The 21,821-nt window shown below is 45.2% G+C and overlaps 1 protein-coding gene across 5 annotated transcripts in view; it reads left to right on the top strand.

Moving 5' to 3' along the window:
- The window catches only part of CACNA1I (calcium voltage-gated channel subunit alpha1 I), a 228,718-nt gene that overhangs the window by 47,900 nt on the left and 158,997 nt on the right, over positions 1-21,821 (top strand). For all 5 annotated transcript variants that reach the window (XM_053253047.1, XM_053253048.1, XM_053253049.1 and 2 more), the window contains exon 3: positions 5,412-5,509. In XM_053253047.1, coding sequence (XP_053109022.1) covers positions 5,412-5,509 — 98 coding nt within the window. The remainder of the gene's footprint in view (positions 1-5,411; positions 5,510-21,821) is intronic.

The following is a 21,821-nucleotide window of genomic DNA, read 5'->3' as shown; positions in this document are numbered from 1 at the left end:
TACAAAGCAGATGCTCTTCCACTGAGCTACGGCCCCATCCCTTAACCTGAATGATAGTGGGAGACAAGCTAAGAGATGATAAGTGGGTCAGAGTGCTTCCTGGAGAAGGGGAAGTTGTTGAAATTTGCCCCCACCGCTGAACCAGAAGTGGAGCTGAGATAATTGTTCAGAAGTACCACTGCTTCTTCCGTTGCACTGGAGCTTTATCAGTCAGGATGTCAGCCAATGTGAGTTAGTTAGAAGGGTCAAATTTGGTTAAACATTAGGACAAACTTCTTTACAGTAAGAGCAGTTTGACAAGGGAACCGGTTACCTTATGGGCGGGCAGGGGGCTCTCCTTTGATGTAATCTAATAATGGGGGGAAATCTGTTGTCTTACTCACACAGACAAACCATTTATTGTTTGGAAAAAAACATCATTCTGAATGCATCACCTCACTCAAGGGAGGAACATATATTGTTTATGACATTGCCATCAGCCCTGAAAATTCTCTCTCAGGAGACTGCTCTGAATTTTAATATGATTCATGAATTAATCGATTAATTATACCAATTAATTCTATCAGCGCTAATCCCTTTTGCTATTAATGTTCAGGAGCAGGGCTTAGGAGAGTTGGGTTTTGCTTTTGATCCGCTTTTCTGAGACACTGCCTCTCATTTCTTGCTTCTGTAAAGAGGGGCTAGCAACCCCTCATGTGTCATAACAAGCAGTTTAAGAAGAGCCCTGCAGGATCAGCTCCACCTTTTCAAGCATCCTGCTTTCCCACAGTAGCCAACCAGATGGTTCTCGGATGTCCACAAGGAGACCATAAGGGCAAGAGTCCTCGCTCTCAGTTTGCCCCTCAGCAATTGGGGTTCAGTGCCACATTCACTCTGAACATTTGGTACTATCCGCAGTTTGCTTACAGAGATGTAAAGTACAACACAGAGGCAATTGCTCCATGAGATGTAAATCTGTTCCCACCTCTCAGTATTCAGGCCAATCCTTTATTTACTTATGCACTTACTCACTTATACTTATCACTCTTCCTTTAAGGAGCACAAAGCAGTGCACATGATTATTTTTATCCTCACAATAGCACAATAGTTTAGGCTCAGACTGGCCCAGAATCACTCAGTGAGTTTCATGGCTCCATGGGCATTTGAACTCAGGTCTCGCTGGTCCTAGTCCAGTTCCAGGGGTGGCCCATGAACGTGCCACTGGGTGGGCAGCAGGAGGCACCTTTAAGGGTAAATGAATTCTTTGTTTACCTCCGCAACCACTGCACCTGAATGCTGTTCAGAGAAATGGCATGCCACCCAGCAGCCCCTGCGGTGGGGAATCGCTGCTGCCACTCACCTGGCCACTGGCGTGGGCTCAAGTCCATGTAAGAAAAGTGAGTGGCGACAGTGATTCCCCGCCACAGGGGGCTGCTGGGTGGCACGCCGTTCTGGTGCAGTGGTTGCAGTGGTAAGCACAGAATTCATTTACCCTTAAAGGTGCCTCCCGCCTGATGCCCCCCCCCCAGCGGCGTGTTCACGGGCCACCACTGTCCGGCTCTCTGACCACTGCATCAAAAGCCACTGGGTTAATTGGCAGACACTGGGATGCTTATTTTTAATGCAATTTGTATTATAACTAGTTGTCAATGCATTTTAAGTGAAACATCTTGATCTACTTGTACAGAGCTTTTGCTTTTCTGCATTGACTTGTGATGCCTTTGGAGTTGGGGCTGTAGCCCATTGGTAGGGCATCAGCTTTGTACACGGAAAGTCCCAATTCCAATCACTGGCATCTCCAGGTAGGGCTGAAAAAGACTTTCGTCTAAAAACCCTGGAGAGCTACTGCTGATCAGGGCAGACAATCCTGAACTAGGTGGACCAATGGTCTGATCTGATGTAAGACAGCTTCCTATATAATTCTGGGTGGCTGCACACATAATGGTGGCAAATCCGGTTCTGCCAACCACCAGGTCCCAGCAAGCAAGCGCTCCCAGGATGAGCTACCAGTTCCCTACTTTTCATGTCATCCGAACCTGGAAATGTTGGGTTGCCAGACAACATTTAAGAACAGCCCTGCTGGATCAGGCCCAAGGCCCATCTAGTCCAGCATCCTGTTTCGCACAGTGGCCCACCAGATGCTGCTGGAAGCCACAGGCAGGAGGTGAGGGCATGTCCTCTCTCCTGCTGTTACTCCCCTGCAACTGGTACTCAGAGGCATCCTGCCTTTGCTGCACTGTATTATTTTAATTATTATTATTTATTCGATTTCTATACTTCCCTCTGCCTTTGCCTGCACTTCCCTCTGCTACCCAACATCCACCACCAACTTCAAGTCTTGGTTACAGATGTTGGGTGGCGGAGGCATTTATGGGTTCAGACAACATGGAAGGCAAGGGACTAGTGGCTTGCACCGGAAGCACACACTTGCCAAGGACCAGCAGTTAGTGGAACCAGACTTCAACATCTTTATTATAGTCGCTGACCAGAAAAGAAACACATAACTAAAACTAAAATACAGCAACACAAGACTAAAATAATGAAATAATATCCTGATCCACTAAACAATACATATAGTGATCTAAGCAATAAAACCAGACTAATCAAGCTAATCTGAGTGGAAACAAACTTGCCGAACTTGCTGCTGTTGCGTGTGAAGCAGCCCTATATGTACCATCACCACCAAATTTCAGAGGTGTGTTGTTCACCCTGCCCTTAAACACACTTGCTTGGTATTAAGTGCTATTGATTTCAGCAGAATTGACACCTAAGCATGAGTGTTTTGGATTGACAGCCTCTTGAGAAGCAAAAGGGTCACTCATCTTCCACTCTCAATTAACTAAAGAGAAAAGGAAAGAATCAGTTTTAACAGCTTTATAACAGCTCTCAGATTACCAGGGGTGAGGATGGGATGTTGGTCTTTGTTTGTGCCTCCCCTCTGTCTCCCACACACCAGTGTCAGCACGCCCCTTGCCCTTTCTTGGAACTGCTCTGCTTTAAAGGTTATTCAGGGGGGAAATCCTGCTGTGTGGACTGCTAGGTTTCTGAAAAGATTTTTCTAGGTTTCCCCTTAATTGGGGAGCAATGGAGCAAGCTTGCAGTAGAGACACAATGATACCTGGAGGGAGACCTTGACCTCACAGAAGCCAGCAGACCTTTTATGAATGACTTCTGATGAGGGAACCCAGCACTGTAGTCTAGATCTCTGCAAGGAGAGATGCACAGGGTGGAATGTTGCTGTAAGACATTTTCCTCACATGTAGAAGGGGGCATAGCTCAGTGGTAGAATACATGTTTTGCATGCAGAAGGCCCCAGGTTCAAGTCTTGGCATCTCCAGGTAGAATTGGGATAGAAACCTCGGAGAGTCGTGGCCAGTCGCTGTAGTTAATAATATGTAGTCAATAATTAAAGAGGCATGGCATTAACTTTGAGGGAGGTGCACATTGATAAGTCACTCCTATGGTGTAGCAGGGAAATGACTTGACTAGCAAGCCAGAGGTTGCTGAATCCCTGCTGGTATGTTTCCCAGACTATGGGAAACACCTATTTCAGGCAGCAGTGATATAGAAAGCTGCTGAAAGTTGTAATAACAGCAGGTTGGGTTGAGTAAAATTGAGTAGTAATGTGGAGTATGTGTTTTGAATTATTATAGCAATGGTTTATATGTATAGTTAATGTGAACCATGCAGACAGGTAAGCGGGAAGTCAATATTTACTTAAATAAATGAATGTAGTTGGAATGTAAAGCTATTGTAAAAGCCAATAAAATTTTAAAATGCAAAAGAAAGCTGCTGAAAGGCATCATCTCATACTGCGCGGGAGATGGCAATGGTAAACCCCTCCTGTATTCTACCAAATACAACCACAGGGCTCTGTGGTCGCCAGGAGTCGACACCAACTCAACGGCACACTTTACCTTTACTCCACTAAACCACTGAAATGAATGAAACTGCTTCCACAAAACTACCAGGATTTCTCCTACCTGTTGATTCTCCCCTGGGACCCACATATTTACCAAAATATTTCACACACACACACACACACACACACACACACACACACACTTATGTCCTGCTCTTCCTCCAAGGAGCTCAGAGTGGTGTATATGGTATTTTTATCCTCACAACAACTCTGTGAGGTAGGTTAGGCTGAGAGATACATGACTGGCCCAGAGTCACCCAGTAAGTTTCATGGTTGAATGGGGATTCAGTCCTAATCCAACACTCTAACCACTACGCTATGCTGGCTACACTATATTGGCAAAAATACTTTGCATACATGCCAACATGTCCCTATTTTCCCATTCAAGTGAATGGGAAAATAGGGACATGTTGGCAGATATGACTTCGGTCAGGTATCATCTGGATCAGGGAATCAGGGGATCTGGGAATCAGATATCATCTGCATCAGGGAATCTGGGAATCATCTGGGTCAGGGAATCTGCTTGATGCCACTATAATTAGGATCAGGCTCACCTTCCCCTGGTTCTTCCAGAAAGACTCCAGAGTGCGAAAGCTCACTTGCAGACTAGTTGGCCCAGTAAAAGGCTTCACTGCACACTTGCTCTGCATTGCTTCTCCCCCCAAAAGGGCAAGGAGGGAACCATTTTTAACCACTGGCTACTTGCCTAGGGAGCAAGAGGTTGCCAGTTTGAACCCCCGCTGGTATGTTTCCCAGACTATGGGAAACACCTATATCGGGCAGCAGTGATACAGAAAGATGCTGAAAGGTATCATCTCATACTGCACAGGAAATGGCAATGGTAAACCCCTCCTGTATTCTGTCAAAGACAACCACAGGGCTCTGTGGTCGCCAGGAGTCAAAACTGACTCGACAGCACAACTTTACCTTTACTTGTTACACCAAAGCCCTCTTATCCCTTATGACAGACAATACAGGTAAATGCCAGGAAAGAAAGGAGGTTCGTTGGAGTCTCATGGCTGTTTCCTGGCAGTTTATGAGAGCCGCTTTTTCTGCTCATTTCTGCTCCAAAGGGCATGGAGGGGCTAGAGTTTCTGCCCTGAGATTTTGGTGTCTGCTTTTGCAAAGCACCAGGGGTACTCATGCTCTTGTCTAAGGGTCCCAAGAGATGGGAAGATCCATGCTCTGATTAGCAGCCTGATACTGTCACCAAAATCCTTGCATAAAAATGCAGCCCTGAGATAAGCAGCACTGAGTGTCAGTCATTTGCTTGTTCTTTCTAGCCTCAGCAGGGGGCACCTTCACATATTATTAACATGCATGGAGTGATGCTTCATTTCTAATGCTTTCCTACCAGCAAAGTCTCAGAGTTATATGATGAGGAAGAATCCAGACACTTGAGGGATTTTGTGCCTCTTTGCCTGTGTGAACAACTCTGGCTTCTACACCCCCTGCTTCCCCTGCCAGTCTCAAATGTGTGTCTTATATTCTGTCTCTCTCCTTTTTGCAGGATGGTGGAATATTCTCTGGATCTCCAGAATATTAACTTGTCTGCAATCCGTACTGTACGAGTCTTGAGGCCCCTTAAAGCCATCAATCGTGTGCCTAGTAAGTCTATCTGCCTTCCTTCTTTCATGCAGCCCAAATCCCCCACAGATACATGCTGTGTGTGTGTGTGTGTGTACACTTTGGAAACTTTTGTTGAAAAGCAGTATATAAATATTGTATTCATTGTATTCATATTTTCATAAAGTGAGTCTGCACAAAGGGTTTTTTTCGGTGGGGGGAGCACATCTCATCCAACAGCTCTGGGCCCTATGCCCAATCCATGTTGACCTCTTACACCCATTTGCATTGCTGTCCAGGAACTCATGAGCTATGCATTTGTTGCCAGTCCATTTGAGGAAATAGTAAGGTTGGTAAAGGGAAGATACTGAGTTTAAACACTGAACTAGGACCAGAGGAACAGTCCATGAAGGTGGTATTCGCCTGCCATAGTACCACAATCCCTCTCAATAGATGATGTTTCAAAGTTCCATTATGCTCTACTACAACTCTGGGGCAAGCAATTAACAAACACTTTTGTACCCCGACAAATATCTCCTCCTTACTAGAGGATTAGCTCACATAATACCTTTTTTTTTTTTTAAAGGGATCTGGGAGAGCCAGGAAATTACTGTCCTCCTAACCTAATGTCTGACCTCAGTAAATTGGCAAAAAGCATAGTCAAAGCTAGGAATTTTTATTTATATATATATATATATATATATATATATATATATATATATATATATATTTTCATATATATACAGTATATATGAATGAACAAGCATGGCTTCTGCAAAAGGAAGTCCTGCTTCACCAACCTTTTGGAGTTCTTTGAGAATGCCCACAAGCATATCAAATGATCTGACAGACATTATAACTTGGACTTCCAAAAAACTTTTGACAAACTATCTAAACAAAAACTTCTACATAAATGAGAAACAAGGAAGAAAAGGACAGGTCTTCTTATGGATCTGTAACCAGTTAAAGAACATGAAGCAGAGTGTGAGAGTAAACGGACACCTCACAATGTGAAAAATAAGCCATTGGCCTCCTGAGGATCTAGGCTGGGTTCAGTTCTATTTAATATTTTAAGTGGTGCAGAGTCAGGGGTAAGCAGTAAAGGAGCCAAGTTAGCGGGTAGTTATTCAGGATGGTGAAAACCCAACCAGACTGTGAAGGGCACCAAATGAATCTCTCCAAACTGGGAGAATGGATAACAAATTGATGAATGAGGTTCAATAAAAATAGGAGGGATGCACATTGCAGCAAAATAAGTATATATATGCTTAACTACATGCAGGGCCGGTGCCAGACTATTTTGCACCCTAGGCAAGGCTAAGTACTTGCACCACCACCACCACCCCCAAAGAATTTCAACTTTGATTTTCAAAAACAGATGTTTTGTATAAAAAAATGAAAAGCACAAAACTTGAAACTGCTAAATTTATTTTAAATTGCAAGAATAGGTAATACATCAATTTTTGATTATATTTCTCAAATACTAAAGAAAATATTTTGGCCCACAAATCATTCTGAACTTTAAGGGCACTCCTAACACATCGACACTCTATACTCTGTGCCCCTCTGAGGTCTGCGCCCTAGGCGTCTGCCTAGTTGGCCTAATGGTAGCACTGGCCCTGACTACATGTATACACTGAAGACCTGCTGGTGAGTAACCAGGAGAAAGAGTTTGAGAGGTCTGGGGAAGGCAATAGGGCTTTATTATCTTCCAGCCACACTTGTCTTAGGCTTCTTGGAAACCTCAGTAAGAGGTATGGGTTAGGGTAACATTAAGGAGAGTCAGGGCACAGAGATTGCAAAAGAAGTAGGCAAAGGTGACAGGAATGTTGTGTGTGCCCAAAGTCCTCTCCAGCAATTGCTTTTGCAGCTGCCGCTGCCACTACCCTTCTGCATCTTTCTCACATTTCTAGAGTACTTGCTGTGAGGTTGCTAAGCCTTTCAACAGACCATGCAAGTAGGGAAGACAGACGAAAAGTGCACCATGCATCAGAGTGATGTGGGCATGTTCAGTCTGGGTGGAACATGCCTCCCTCTTCTGGGGAGGGGCTACAACTCACTTGTAGAGCATAAGGTCCTAAGTTCAATCCCTGGCATCTCCAGTTAGAAAGGATCAAGTAGCAGGTGATGAAAACGATGTCGACCTAAGACTTTGCTCAGCAGTAGAGTATGTGTTCTGTGGTATCCTAGCTCAGTGGTAGAATATCTGCTTTGTATGCAAAAGGGTCAAGGTTCAATCCCTGGTATCTCCAGTTTAAAAAGATCAGGTAGCAGATTCTGGAAAAGATGTTTCAGAGTTGATGATACTAGGCTAGATGGACAAATGGTCTAACACAGTATAAGGCAGCTTCATATGTTCATGTCGCCTTGTACAAGTGCATTGCTCACACAGCCCTAGGGGCCATTTCTGCAACTAGATTTAGGATTTCATCAGAATGCTGCCCTTTTAGTGAAACTGAACTCCCTTTCCCACTCATGTAGTAGAGTAACTTTACTAATATGTTACGCAGACATCTGTTGGGTATATTTATCAGTCACGCTGGAGATATTAAATTAATTTTCATCATCCGGGACTAGGGGTGTAGCATTTTTAATTTGAAGCTGTCCCCTGTGCTCTCTACAGAAAGGAGATGGTTGTCACTTATGTCCCATGTCACAGGGCTGCTTTGAAAGCTTGTTCTCTGAACAAAGCTGTTTTTGGAGCTTCGGCTAAAAAGAATGTTATAATACGATTTGGATTCTTTCAACTCATTCGGCTGACATCAGAACCCTACGGAGGAGCCTGTGGCAGAGCCTCAGGTCTAGTCAAAGAAATTAAATGCCAAATGTAAACATTCTCTCTAGAAGTCTAATTTACAAGTGTTTGGTATTCGTATGGATAATGGTTTTGCAGCTGCAAATGAGTGCCTTGGGCAAAGAACTGAGAATTTCCAGACCTTGTCCTGTTTCCTAGAGTTCTGCTGCTGGTAGCACTTGGCGAAGTCATGTTAATTTGATTGGTTTGATTCTCTGTTATAGTGTAGTGCTTGGATTTTGGAGGCCTCGCTCAGGAGACTATTCGTGACCTCTTTCACTTGCTCTGCTCACCAGTTCCCTCTGTGGCTTGCTAGCTTCCTGCCCAGGCATTTTGCTCTTTTCCTATTTTGTGGGAAATGTACTAGGAGAAATAACCCAACTTTGTTGCTGTTCTGTCTCAACAGACTAAAGAACAAACACCAATGGGAGTTTAAACAGCACTTTGCTCAGTACATAAGACTATTCTTTTGATTACCACTTGGAAAAGTATAGGTCAGTACTGTACTGATTCACACATCTCAGACACAGGAATGGGAAGAAGAGAAGCAGGAACACCCAGAAACCCCAACCAATAACAGAACAAAGGGAGACATCAAAGAAAAAACTCCTCTTTCCCCCTTATTGTACTTCTTGCTACAATGTTCCTTTTAGCCTTACAGATTACACCCAACTACACAGTAAGGTCATTCTCATGACCAGCTCTGCCCACGTAGGGCTGCCATGACCCAGGTACAGCCAGTTATAAGAAGTTCTGGGATCAGTCCCAATCCCAGTGCTCACTGACTGGGTAGCTCAGATTTTGTATGCATTCTCGCCCTCCTTCCCTACTTCCTGGCTGCATGGATAACCGAGCTGCTGGCAGCCATTTTGTCTTTAGAGGCTGGGGGGAGGTGCCCTGGCCTTGGGGATTTCTACAATATACTGCTTGAGCAGTGTGGTGCATTGTGGGATTCCTGGAGGCCAGGCATCCTTCCCCCAGCCTCTCTGTTGCTATGCTGTTCACCCCAGCAGTGATCATCTGGGAGCATGAGGTGGCAAGAAGAGTGGCAGTGGCAGTCATGTGGGGGAAGATAGGACCAATCCTGCCTCCCCGCCCTGGTCCTCCCTGGACCCAGGAAATGAGGCCATGTGAATGACCTTACCAAGTTCTAAGCTGCAGCTGTTGTATATCTCAACAAGTTTGTCAGGACAAATACAGAGAGGTAACAATGCAAAATAAGTAGTGACTAGCAAGGGATATTAGATAGAGTAATTAGAATATATAAAAGGGGTTCATAGGCATGTCTGAATGAAGAGAGAAAATACAAATATCATAGGCTGACTTTTTAATAGGGAAGTAAATTGTTAAAGAAGGTCAACACTATTCTCTTCCCATCAAGAAGTTCAGTAAAAGAAGCGTGCAATCTAAGGCAGGATAATAAAAGAGTACAATCATCCCTCGCCAACCACGAGGGTTCAGTTCCAGCAAATGCCTGCCTGGAGGCAGTAATGGGCTGGATGAGGGATAACAAACTGAAGCTGAATCCAGATAAGATGGAGATACTTATTGTGCAGGGTCAGAACTTGGGAGATGAATTTGATCTGCCGGTTCTGGATGGGGTCACACTCCCCTGGAAGGAACAGGTACGCAGTCTGGGGGTGCTTCTGGATCCTAACCTCTCCCTGGTGTCCCAGGTTGAGGCGGTGGCCAGAGGTGCTTTTTATTGGCTTCAGTTGATACACCAGCTGCATCCATTTTTTGAGGTGCACCACTTCAAAACGGTGGTACATATGCTGGTAACCTCTAGGCTGGATTACTGCAATATGCTCTATGTGGGGCTGCCTTTGTATGTAGATCAGGCCAGCCACTCTCTCTCAGCCTAACTTACCTTATAAGTGTGTTGTGAGGATCAAATTGGAGAGGGGGGCTATATACCACCCTAAGTTCCTTGAAAAAAAGACAGGATAAAAATGTGATAATTAAATTTCAGTTAAAACCAGATTCTTATAGGCACGCTTGGTGAAGTACATTCTGGTGAACTGAAAAGACTAGCAAAGGAAATCACCAAAGTTTGTTACAAAATGTCAGGATGCTAGCAAAGTGAAAGCATGCATCTTTAAAAGTCAGAGTGAATACTGAGATTTCAGAGAAAGATATAAGAAAATACAGACCATTCAGCATGACGACTACTTGATAACATCTGGGAACAAATCATGAGAGTCAATTTGTAAGGACGAAGTTCCTAACAGGTAATTACTAATAGCCAACTTGAATTTATTTATTTTTAATGTCAGAGAAATCTTGTTTCCTCCTTTGATCAAATAATGCATTAGCAGGCAAGAAGAAAGCTGTTCACGTAATGTAGCTCATCTCCTGTAAAACATTTGACATGACATAGCTAGAAACAAGAAAATGGAAAATGTCGGGCTAAGAGGGACTCCCATAATAAGGTGAGTCCACAATTGAATGAAAAACTGAACTCAGATAATTAATGGATCTTTGTCCTCTAACAAAGAGCTATCAAGTGGGGTTTCACAGGGCCAGTTCAGTCCTCAGGTTTTTGGAAGATAGAATCAGTATTCAAAATAGACTTGTGAAATTGGAATGCTGTACTGAATCCAACAAGGTAAGTTTAAGTAGAGACCAAGGTACAGAGAAAAGAGTGCCCAATACAGACATTATAAAACAAGGGATAGGGCTGTAGCTCAGTGGTAGCTTCTGCTTTGCATGCAGAAGATTCCAAATTCAATCCCTGGCACCTACAGGTAGGACGGGGAAAGGCTTCTGCTCCGAAACCTTGGAGAGCTGCTTCCAGTCAGTGTAGTCAATATTGAAAAAGATGGCCCAATAGTCTGACTCAGAAGAAGGCAGTTCCTATGTTCCTGTGTTCCAGTGTTCCAGTCCATCTCCACAGCCACTACCACTTCGTTCCCCCGGCACACAGCAAGGCTAACCCAGCCTCACTCACTCCAAATACACAGGGACAGGGATATCGCTCAATACATTAGTCACCAGTAAAGCACTAAGAGAACTCAGCATTACACCACGGGAAGGCCTTCAGAAAGAGAGGCGCTTCATGCAATTTGTGTGAAGTGCCTTACCGGGCTCTGTGGGGAGAGCGGGCTTAGCCTGCTCTCCCCACAGACGATCATGCCTGCAGCCCTGGGCGGCCGAATCGGCCGCCCACACAACTACACATTCCATCATGGAGCCAGTGGGGTCTGCGGGGATCAGGGGCCACATGGCCCCTGGAAGTTCCAGGATGCCTCATGTGAACATGTGGGGCATTCTGGGGAGACCCCCGAGGCTGGGAGGATGGCTGCAGCCTCCTGGTCAGGGGTCTACTCCTGTGTTGCCATGCGCCACAGCAGCACACGAGCAAAAAGATGAGGTTAACAGAGCACTTCATTCATTAACCTCATTTAAGGGGAGGGGGAATTAGGCGGGCTAACCACCTTAGAACCACCGGGCTCACCTGTGAGCCAGGAGGTTCCCACGATCAGTAGAAAGCTGGCTAGGCTCCCTTAGCCCACTTTCTACTGATTGTGGGAATAGATCCAGAAACTTGTAAAGACTCGAATTACAATGGAGATTTGTGGAATTATCTGGATGTTCCAAGTGTGTGTGGAGTGATTTGAGATACTCAGGTCTTCTCCAACTGTCTTTCTCTTCCTTTACACCAGGTCCGTTCTTGTGACAATGTAGTCCATAACCAAATCCTTCATAAATGGGACTTTATTTGTAAATATAAGAGAGCGAAACAGGTGTTAAGGCTCAAGTCCTTGAAGAATATCCGGAAACTACAGCTAGTGCAAAATGCGGCAGCTAGGGTTTTATCTGGAGCTGCCCAGTGGGAACACATCACACCCATTTTGAAAGAGCTGCACTGGCTACCAGTTTGTTTCCAGGTCCAATTCAAAGTGCTGGTTTTGACCTTAAAAGCCATTAACGGTTTCGGCCCAGGATACCTGAGGGCCCGCCTACTCCCAAGGGTTGCTGCCCACTTGACAAGGTCATCTGAGGGGGCTCTGCTCCAGGTGCTGACAATGAGGGAGGCTCCGTTGTCATGCACGCAGGACATAACAGGGCCTTCTCTGTTGCTGCCCCCAGACTCTGGAATGCTCTCCCGGTGGCTATTCGCTCCTCAGTCTCCATGCCAGATTTTAGAAAGCATGTTAAATTGTGGCTTTTTACCAGGGCTTTTATGTGATTGTCTCTGCTGCTGCTCTTTGTACTTTGTATTGCTTTTATGCTTGTGTTTTAAATTTTTTTATCAGATTTATTTTGTATTTTTAGTTTAATATTTTAATTGTGTCTTTTTTACCATCTTGTATTTAAATTTTTTGCTGTAAACCACCTTGGGATTGTTTTAATGAAAGGCGATATATACATTTAACAATCAATCAATCAATCAATCAATCCAATCAATCAATCCATCCAGCCAGCCAATCAATCAATCAATCAATCAACAAACAAACAAATAAATAAGTCACAACTATCCCATACCAGATGGAACTCCATATTCCTCATGAAATTCACCTTTTCTTATACAGGTGGACCTCATTATCCATGAGGGTTCTGTTCTCGGCAGAATTCACGAATAGTGAAACCACAGATGATGAGTCATTAAGTGAATGGAGATGGGGCGGTTAGGTTCCTGGAAGGGGGGAAAAAACTTTAAAAGGCATAAGAACATAAGAAAAGCCCTGCTGGATCAGGCCCAAGGCCCATCTAGTCCAGTATCCTGTTTCACACAGTGGCACACCAGATGCCACTGGAAGCCTACAGGCAGGAGTTGAGGGCATGCCCTCTCTCCTGCTGTTGCTTCCCTGCAACTGGTACTCAGAGGCATCCTGCCTCTGAGGCTGGAGGTGGCCTATAGCCCTCTGACTAGCAGCCGTTGATAGACCTCTCCTCCATGAAGTTATCCAAACCCTTCTTAAAGCCATCCAGGTTGTTGCCTGTCACCACATCTTGTGGCAGAGAACTCCACAAGTTGATTATGTGTTGTATGAAAAAGTACCTCCATTTGCTGGTCCTAAATTTCCTGGCAATCAATTTCATGGGATGACCCCTGGTTCTAGTGTTATATGAGAGGGAGAAGAATTTCTCTCTCTCCATTTTCTCCACACCATGCATAATTTTATAAACCTCTATCATGTCTCCCTGCAGTCGTCTTCTTTTCTAAACTAAACAGCCCCAGGTGTTGTAGCCTTGCCTCATAAGAAAGGTGCCCTAGGCCCCTGATCATCTTGGTTGCCCTCTTCTGCACCTTTCCCAATTCTACAGTGTCCTTTTTTAGATGTGGTTACTGGAATTGTATGCGGTACTCCAGGTGTGGCCACACCATCATTTTGTATAAGGGCATTATAATATTAGCAGTTTTATGTTCAACCCCCTTCCTAATGATCCCTAGCATGAAATTGGCCTTTTTCACAGTTGCCACACATTGAGTTGACACTTTCAATGAGCTGTCCACCATGACCCCAAGATCCCTCTCCTGGTCAGTCACCGACAGCTCAGATCCTATCAGCATATACTTGAAGATGGGGATTTTCATCCCAATGTGCATCACTTTACACTTGCCAACATTGAACTGCATTTGCCATTTTGTAGCCCACTCACTGAGTTTGGAGAGATCCTTTTGGAGCTCTTCACAATCCATTTTGGATTTCACTACCCAAAAGAATTTGGTATCATCTGCAAATTTGGCCACCTCACTGCTTACCCCTACTTCTAGATCATTTATGAATATATTTAAAAGTACCAGTCGAGGTACAGATCCCTGGAGGACCCCATTTCTTACTTCCCTCCATACTGAAAATTCTCCATTTATACCTACCCTCTGTTTCCTGTCTTTCAGCTAGTTAGCAATCCACACATGTACTTGTCCCCTTATCCCATGACTGCTAAATTTTCTCAGGAGTCTTTGTGGAAAAAACAATGTACTGAGTACATTGCTTGATGAATAAAACAGTGTACTGTGCCATATTCTCCAGGTCTCCACTGTCCAACCATGTCCCCCCAAACCACGGCCAATTTTATGCAAAAAAAAAAAAAAAAAATCACGGGGGATTTATTATTATTTTTTTACAGAAGAGCCACAAAACGGCTCCTTTAAGCAAAATGGTTGCCAGAAACGACCCCAGAGGTCATTTCCAGCCACCTAGGATCTACACTAGGATCCACTGATACGAAGATCTTAACCCTTTGTTTTATCATGTATACTGAGGTCAGGTGCACATGACCCGGCCACAGATATGCGAAACATGGGTGTCAGGGCCACAGACTAAGAGTTCCACCTGTGTGATATACTGGTCATTTCTCTTCACATCTCAGTCTGGTGTGTGTGATAGTGGGATTTTAAAACCAAATCCTCACTGACATAGACAGTGTGTACACTTTAAAACTCAAAACCAGAGTAACAACCCAATAATCTGATTAATCTCATCATCTTGAAGCCTTATCTTCAGGGGCAGAGCCACCATTGGCCCAATGGGTTCAAAGAACCCAGGCCACACACAATCAGGGGCCGCACCTCATGGCCCCAACAGGTCCCCCGCGTCTGACATCAGACGCGGGGGTGCTGGTTTAGCTCCCGAGCGGGGTTTGTGTGGCCCCTTCAGGAGCTAAACTAAGGCTGACGCAAACGCAGCACAGCCAGGAGCGGCTCTTCCCAGCTAAGGCAAGGAAGAGCTGCTCCTGGCTGCGCTGCAAATGTGGGGGGGGGGGGGCACACGGCCCCTTAGTTTAATTTAGGATTTAAAAGGCTGGTGCTGCTCTTGCAGCACAGCCAGGAACAGCTCTTCCCTGCAGAGGAAGAGTTTGTTTAGCTCCCGAAGGGACCGCATGGCCCCTTCGGGAGTCGAACTCCAACTCCCAAACGGAGCCTCAAGGCTCTGTTCGGGAGCCAGACCACGCACCCTGTGACTAATGTCATCTCCAGGGGCATGGCTACCCCCCTGCGTCTGATGTCAGTTGTGGGGGCGGGGTCAGCGGGGCCGCCACCACAGCCGCACACGGGCTGCCGGCGGTCAGGCTCCACACCTGCTTATCTTACTGCCAGGCTGCCCACAAAGAGACACAAACTGTTACCTCTACCTTTGGGTTTTATGTTAGGAAGCTGCCTTATACCAAGTCAGACTATTGGTCCATCTAGCTCAGTATTTCCTGGCAATACTGACCGGCAGCGGCCCTCCAAGGTTTCAGGCAGCATTGACATCTTTTCTTTGTTACTGTTGGTCCCATTTTATACCTAGGAAACAGTAGGTTGCGAGAGAAGCTCCAAGGCCAGGCAGTGAATCCCTGGCAAAGAATTCTAAAGCACAGGGCAGGGACTGGTGGTGGCAGTCAGGCCTGCTCAACTTTGCCCCCCCCCAGCTGTTTTTGGACCACAGTTCCCATAATCCCCAGCCACAGTCATCAATAACCAGGTACTGTATTACCGGAGTTGTAGGCCAACATCTGCAGGAGGGCCGAAGTTGAGCAGCCCTGCTCTATGCAAATCTTTAATTTGGTTGAAGGAGTATTGACTAGAAGAGCCATCTATATAAATCAAAATGAGGAATAGATGATGAATAATTCTTTTCTTCGTTTAAATCATATGTGTTGTCACTATGTTCCCAATATTAAATCATATATATTATGAACTTGAAAGTGCTGAATGCAATACATCTGAATGCAATGCACCTTTTTTCTCTCCACAAGGTTAGGAAAAATGTACAAAAGGAAGGAGGCCCAGACCAGTTACATTCGTGGGGTGGGGGGAGAGAAGAAAGAGGCAAATATATGTTTTCACTCCCTATGGCTGCTTTTTTGTACCTCTTGAGTTGGGGGTGGGATTTGAGCCTAGGGGCTGAGGGTCTTGCCCCTTGCTCCCCAGAAGTCTGGAGGGGTGTCTGCCCCATTTTTCTACGCAGGTCATTAATTATGCCTTTGAGGGGTGGGAGTAGGACAGACAAGGACTCCATACACACTCTCCTTTCACTGCCTTTTTGCTTTTGCAAATCTGCTCCAATCTGCCCCCTCTTCCTTCCTTTGTCCCACGAGCTGCTCCTGCAGAGCTTGGGTGCACCCCACAGCCACCCCACTCTACATTTGCTTACTCTGAACTTGCCTCAATGTAGCCTCCAGCAGAATCGGCATTAGAGGACCCATCCAATAATCTTCCATGGGGGTCACCCACTGCCCTATCCACATGCTCCATGGCCCCAAGGAATAGGGCCATCGCTCAGTGGTAGAGCACCTGCTTTGCATGCAGAAGGTCCCCAATTCAGTCCCTGGCATCTCCAGGTAAGACAGGGAAAGACTCCTACCTGACACCTTGGACAGCCACTGCCAGTCAGTGTAGACCAGCAGGGCTGCACAACTGCGGCCCTCCAGCTATTGTTGGACTACAACTCCCATCATACTTGCCTATTGGCCATTGTAGCTGGGGAGGATGGACGTTATAGTTGGGCCAGAGTTGTGTGCCCCGGTGTGCCTGCTTTTTCCAGCATGGAAGTGACATCAACACAGAGAAAGAGGCGAAAGGCAGGCTGAAAACTATGCTGCTGAAAGGGCCCTGCTATTTGCGGGTAAGGGGGATAAGTAAAAATTGCAGGGCATGACTTCTGCTGCTCCTGCATGACTCCTGCATGTTTTCCATCATCTAAAAATACTTCGTACCTGCCTCTCATGGGGGAGTGAGATAATGGCCATATCTTTTTTTTTCCTATGCACATCCTCCTTCCTCTTTTGTCCCCGCTTCCACCTCTGCCGCTCTGTGTGTATGATGTATAAATATGAGTCAGACTCCCCTGGGAACTGAACCGTCAGGATCTGCTGGGCCACAGAGTGAATCTGGATGCACGAGCTCTGTAGTGGTCTCTGTGCACACAAACTGTTCTGTGTTTTCTCAACATGTGCAGGCCTGGAGAGACAGGTATATTTTAGCTGTATGGTCCCCACGGAGGGAAGGAGCTGTTCACCTAAAACACTGCCAGCTTTCTCCCTGTGTGAGGAGCCATAGTAGCACAGTTGGTTTTCCACTGTGTTGTTTGTTAATTCCAATCAAAGAATGTCAGCAGTGTTTATATAACTATGCATCTCACAGCAGTTAGAAATGAATTAGTAATTATGGATTACTATTTCTGTGCAAGGTCACACAGAAAGACAGGGTTCCCTTCCCTGCCTAAGGACAAAAAGATTTGCTGCCCACACAGAATGAGAAATCTCCAGTCCCCATTTTGTTTAGTAGGTTAGGTGACAATGCTGCACTCACTGGAATGCAAAAACTGGAATGATGCTCTCTCCTCCATGAGAAATTGCGTATAGGTCCATAGTTTTCCCAATGAAATGGCTGAGAGTGTCCAATGGTTGTTGTTGTTTTTTAAATAGAAACCCAATAAAAATATAATAGAATGTTGCGGAAGTTTTTATTCTCAATAAAATTTATTCCAATTTAATATTAATTCATAAAATTAATTCAAATTAACATTAATTTTAGTTCCAAACAGAATTAGCACAGCAGATTTTGAGCACAGTTGCTCTTCCTCAAGAGAAAGACTACAAAAGTAAAGGCACCATATTAGGAACATAGGAACACAGGAAGCTGCCTTATACTGAGTCAGACTGTCGGTCCATCTAGCTTAATATTGTCTACACAGATTGGCAGCAGCTTCTCCAAGGTTGCAGGCAGGAATCTCTCTCAGCCCTATCTTGGAGATGCCAGGGAGGGAACTTGGATCCTTCTGCATCAGTTGCTCTCCCCAGAGCAGCCCCACCCCCTAAGGGGAACATCTTACAGTGCTCGCACATGTAGAGCCAGGTCTCACGATCGGTGAGACCCGGTTTAGCAAGGTGCGTGGGGAGAGCGGGCTAAGCCCGCTCTCCCTGCACACAACTGGAGAGGGAGCCCTGCACGAGCACACAAGGCATACTGGGGAGACCCCCGGAGCTGGGAGGCGGCTTTTCGGAGTGGAGCCGCGCTGCGGCTACTCACGATCAGATAGCCTGGGTTTGCGGAGCGCTTGCTCCACAAACCCAGGCTAAGGGGGGGGGGCTAAAAAAGCGGGTTACCCACTTGTAAGCCACCAGGCTCACCTGCGAGCCCAGTGGTTTACACGACCAGCCAAAATCGGGCTAGGCTCTCCTAGCCCGATTTTGGCTGGTCATGAGAATAGCCCCGTAGTCTCCCATTCAAATGCAAACAGGATGAATCCTGCTTAGCAAAGGGGACAATTCATACTTGCTACTACAAGACCAGCTCTCTTGCCATAAAGTTGAAAAGGACAACAAAGGGGATAAAGGGAACTAGCAAAGGGACAATTCATACTTGCTACCACAAGACCACCTCTCCTCAATATTCTCATCCACCCCTCCCCATCTCAGTTGGTCTGCATTTGGAAGACACTGTGCCTTGAAAAGTACCTTGAGAGAAAACAAAATGGTTCCCTTCTGCTCCTTCCTTAGCCAAGTGTGGTTTGCACTTTGCAGTCCCAACAAATGCACAACTTTTGTTGTCGTTAATATTATGTACCACTTTTCAACAACAAAACATTCTCAAAACAGCTTACATAGCAAAAGAAATAAGAAAACAGGGCTTACAGTCTAACTTGATTGTTTGGATGCAACTGTTGTATCGTCATAGTTTTTGTTGGTATTATTTTGGTTCTATTTGGTTCTGCTGGTTCTGTTTTTTTCCCCTGTTGACTTGGGCTGCCTGTGGTATGAAGAATAGGATTTAAATGTTGTAAAATAAAATAAATGAACAAAGGTATACAATTGTGGCTGCTTTCTCATAACCACAGCAAAAGTTAACTGCAATCGCTGAGCAATATTCATGCTTCCGCAGAGTGTGATATAAGAACCCGGAATTTCTAGACAATCCCGGCTAATGTCCCCATGGTAGTTGGTGTAGCCTGGTGGCTAAGAGAATGAGCCGCAAATCAAGAAGTTTGAACCTTGCCTCTGCATAAGCTCACTAGTTGGCCTTTAAGAAATCATTATTGCTTTAACCTTCTATTTGCAATATGGAAGAAATAATAGTTACACGGTAGTTGCAAGGATTACAACATGATAATACATGTGAAGCGCTTTGAACACACTAAAGTGCTAAATAAGTGTGAAAGATTATTATTCTTAATATATGATGTATCTGAGAACAAGTTTTAAATTTTGGTGAGCCATCGCGCATCTGGAGTGGGGCAGGGGTCGAGGCTTGTATTCTGTAGAAACCTCTGAGGAGGTTTCAAAGCATTTGCACACTTTATGCACAGAGACAGATTGCAACTTCTGTGAGATTCTTGACAGTGTACAGCCTGGCCTTCACTCCCAGGGGTAGAAAGGTGGGTTTTGCCTCTAGCATAATGCTTTCCCCCCAAGTGAAAGGCTTTATTTTTCCCCATAATGAGAGTGAGTGCCATTCACATCTATGGGAGAAAGCAAAGAGATGCATTTGGCGCCACTACTGAGGGACAAACTACACGTTACACCGCCGCTACGTGGACTGAAGCCTTGAAGGCCTTTTCTCCCTTGCAAAGCACCCTCAGGAGAGGATGCTTTGCACCTAAAAAGCAGGAGGGGGAGAGGGAATACTTGACCCTTCCCCTGCAAATAGGGCTGGCCCTAGGAGAAACAGTGCCCTGGGTGAGCCTTCAGCACCCCTTCCCAGTGGTGGATTAATGGAGAGGCAGAGTAGGCATTTGCCTACGGTGGCAAAATTTGAGGAGCAGCAAATTTTGCCCCTCCTCAAATTTTGCCACCCTCACTGTGGGCAGTGGCGGTTGCAGCAAGGGTGAAGTGGGCATGGAGAAAGTCCCCCCTTTTACTTCATTAAAAAAAGGCAAACCTTTTTTGTTTAAGGTAAAAGGGCAGCAAAAGCCTTTTTGTCTATGAGTGGCAAAAAGCGTAATCTGCCCCGCCCCTTCCCGCAGTATATCAGTGTTATCACTTTTTCATCCTTGCTCAACAGATAATGCACTCAACAAACAGTGAGCCACCAAGCAAAGCTTGTTGTCTCCAGGTAGGTGTCCTGGGTGACCGCCTAGCTCACCCACCCCTAAATTCAGCTCTGCCTGCAGTGCAAGCCACTTTTCTTCTGACTGCCCCAGAGGCTTTCACCTTGCAAACACAGATATTAAATACTGCAGTGGTAGACACAGCTGGGAAGGGATTTTAGGAGAAAAGAAGCTGGGAAGTTCCATCTCTGGTGCAAATCACCGCTTCCCAAGAGCACTTTGCCATGGAGAAGGGGCCCTTGGGACTCCCATACATAAAGCTGTAGTGTAATCTGAAGTTTGCCCCTGCAGTGGGAACAAAACCTGTCCTTCGTCCACGGTGATCGCTGTGTTTAGGGTGAGGATCAGGTTCTTCCATCTTTAAGCTATGTGTGTCCCAGACTACAGTCCATTTTCTTTATCCCACAGAAGTAAAATGAAACTTAGACAACCGAGAGTCAGCCCATACCTGTTTAACTCTGCCTCTTCAGCTGCACATCTCTGCCAAGGGTTCCATTTTTTTGTTGATGTTAGAGGGTGACAAAGACTGGGGGGAGGGGAGGGGAGGGGTTGGTTGGTTTCCTGTATTACTCCAAGAACGATTTGTGGTGTTTCTATGGTATCACTGCCTGTTTCCAATATAGAGAATCAATTTCCACATAGAATATTTTGAGACACTTTCTAGCCATTTGTTAAGTCCCTTTTTGACAACACTTTACAATTCATGGTGAAGCTTGCTTCCTTAGGGCTGCCTTGCATGTTATTTTAAACACACAGGTGCACTCTTGAGAGCCCATGCCTAAAGATGTGAGAAAATGTAATGTTGGAAAGGTAATAAATGTGTCTTTTTTGGAGCAAACTTTAGAAATGGTGGGCAAGCTTCCAGACATAGCTCTTTTCATTAATGCATCCTCATTCTGAAATAGGTATGCAGGGGTAGACAGATCCCAGGAGCCTGGTCTCCCGGGTAACTAATAATTTGATACTATCGTCTACAAATCTGAAACATTATGTTCAGTTCTGTGCAAGAGCTGGCACTTAGATGTTCATCCTGATTCCTAAGAGTGTTTTCTTTTTCCTTTCTTTCTTTTTCAAACTTTTCAGTCCAATAGGTGTATGTATGGCTTTTCTGAAATCACATTTCTGCATGACTTGAAATGTAAGTGTGACTTTGCAAAATTACACATATGTCTCTTATAAGCTACATGAAAAATAGATGTATTGTGGAAAATTGCCCCCCGCCCATCACAATAAATTCTAGTGGCCATATTGAAATCCAGTGTGCTTTTTGGCAAGTTGGCAACATATTTTCCTTGGTCCCAGAAAACATTTATGGTTATCACACATTAATAAATTTTTGGCTGGTTCACACAATCCTATTGTTAGAGTAGGAGACCCATCCTACCCAAGTTCAGGAGCTTTGCGCATTCCCATTTTCTGATTGTGAGTAAAGAGCAAGGGAGGAGGAGGAGGAAGTGATTGTCTGCTAAGCAGCAGCTGAGTTGAATGGTGTCGGTCTACCCAGCAACTTTTTCCACCTCTTTAACGAGGTGGGCCAAAAAGCCTTCCGACTCAGCTATTAGGGATGTGCACGGAACCA

The sequence above is a fragment of the Hemicordylus capensis genome, chromosome 5, assembly GCF_027244095.1.
Source record: "Hemicordylus capensis ecotype Gifberg chromosome 5, rHemCap1.1.pri, whole genome shotgun sequence".
In the NCBI taxonomy this organism is placed as follows: domain Eukaryota; kingdom Metazoa; phylum Chordata; class Lepidosauria; order Squamata; family Cordylidae; genus Hemicordylus; species Hemicordylus capensis.
Note: the sequence above shows the minus strand (reverse complement) of the source record. Positions and strands in the feature narration are given on the sequence as shown.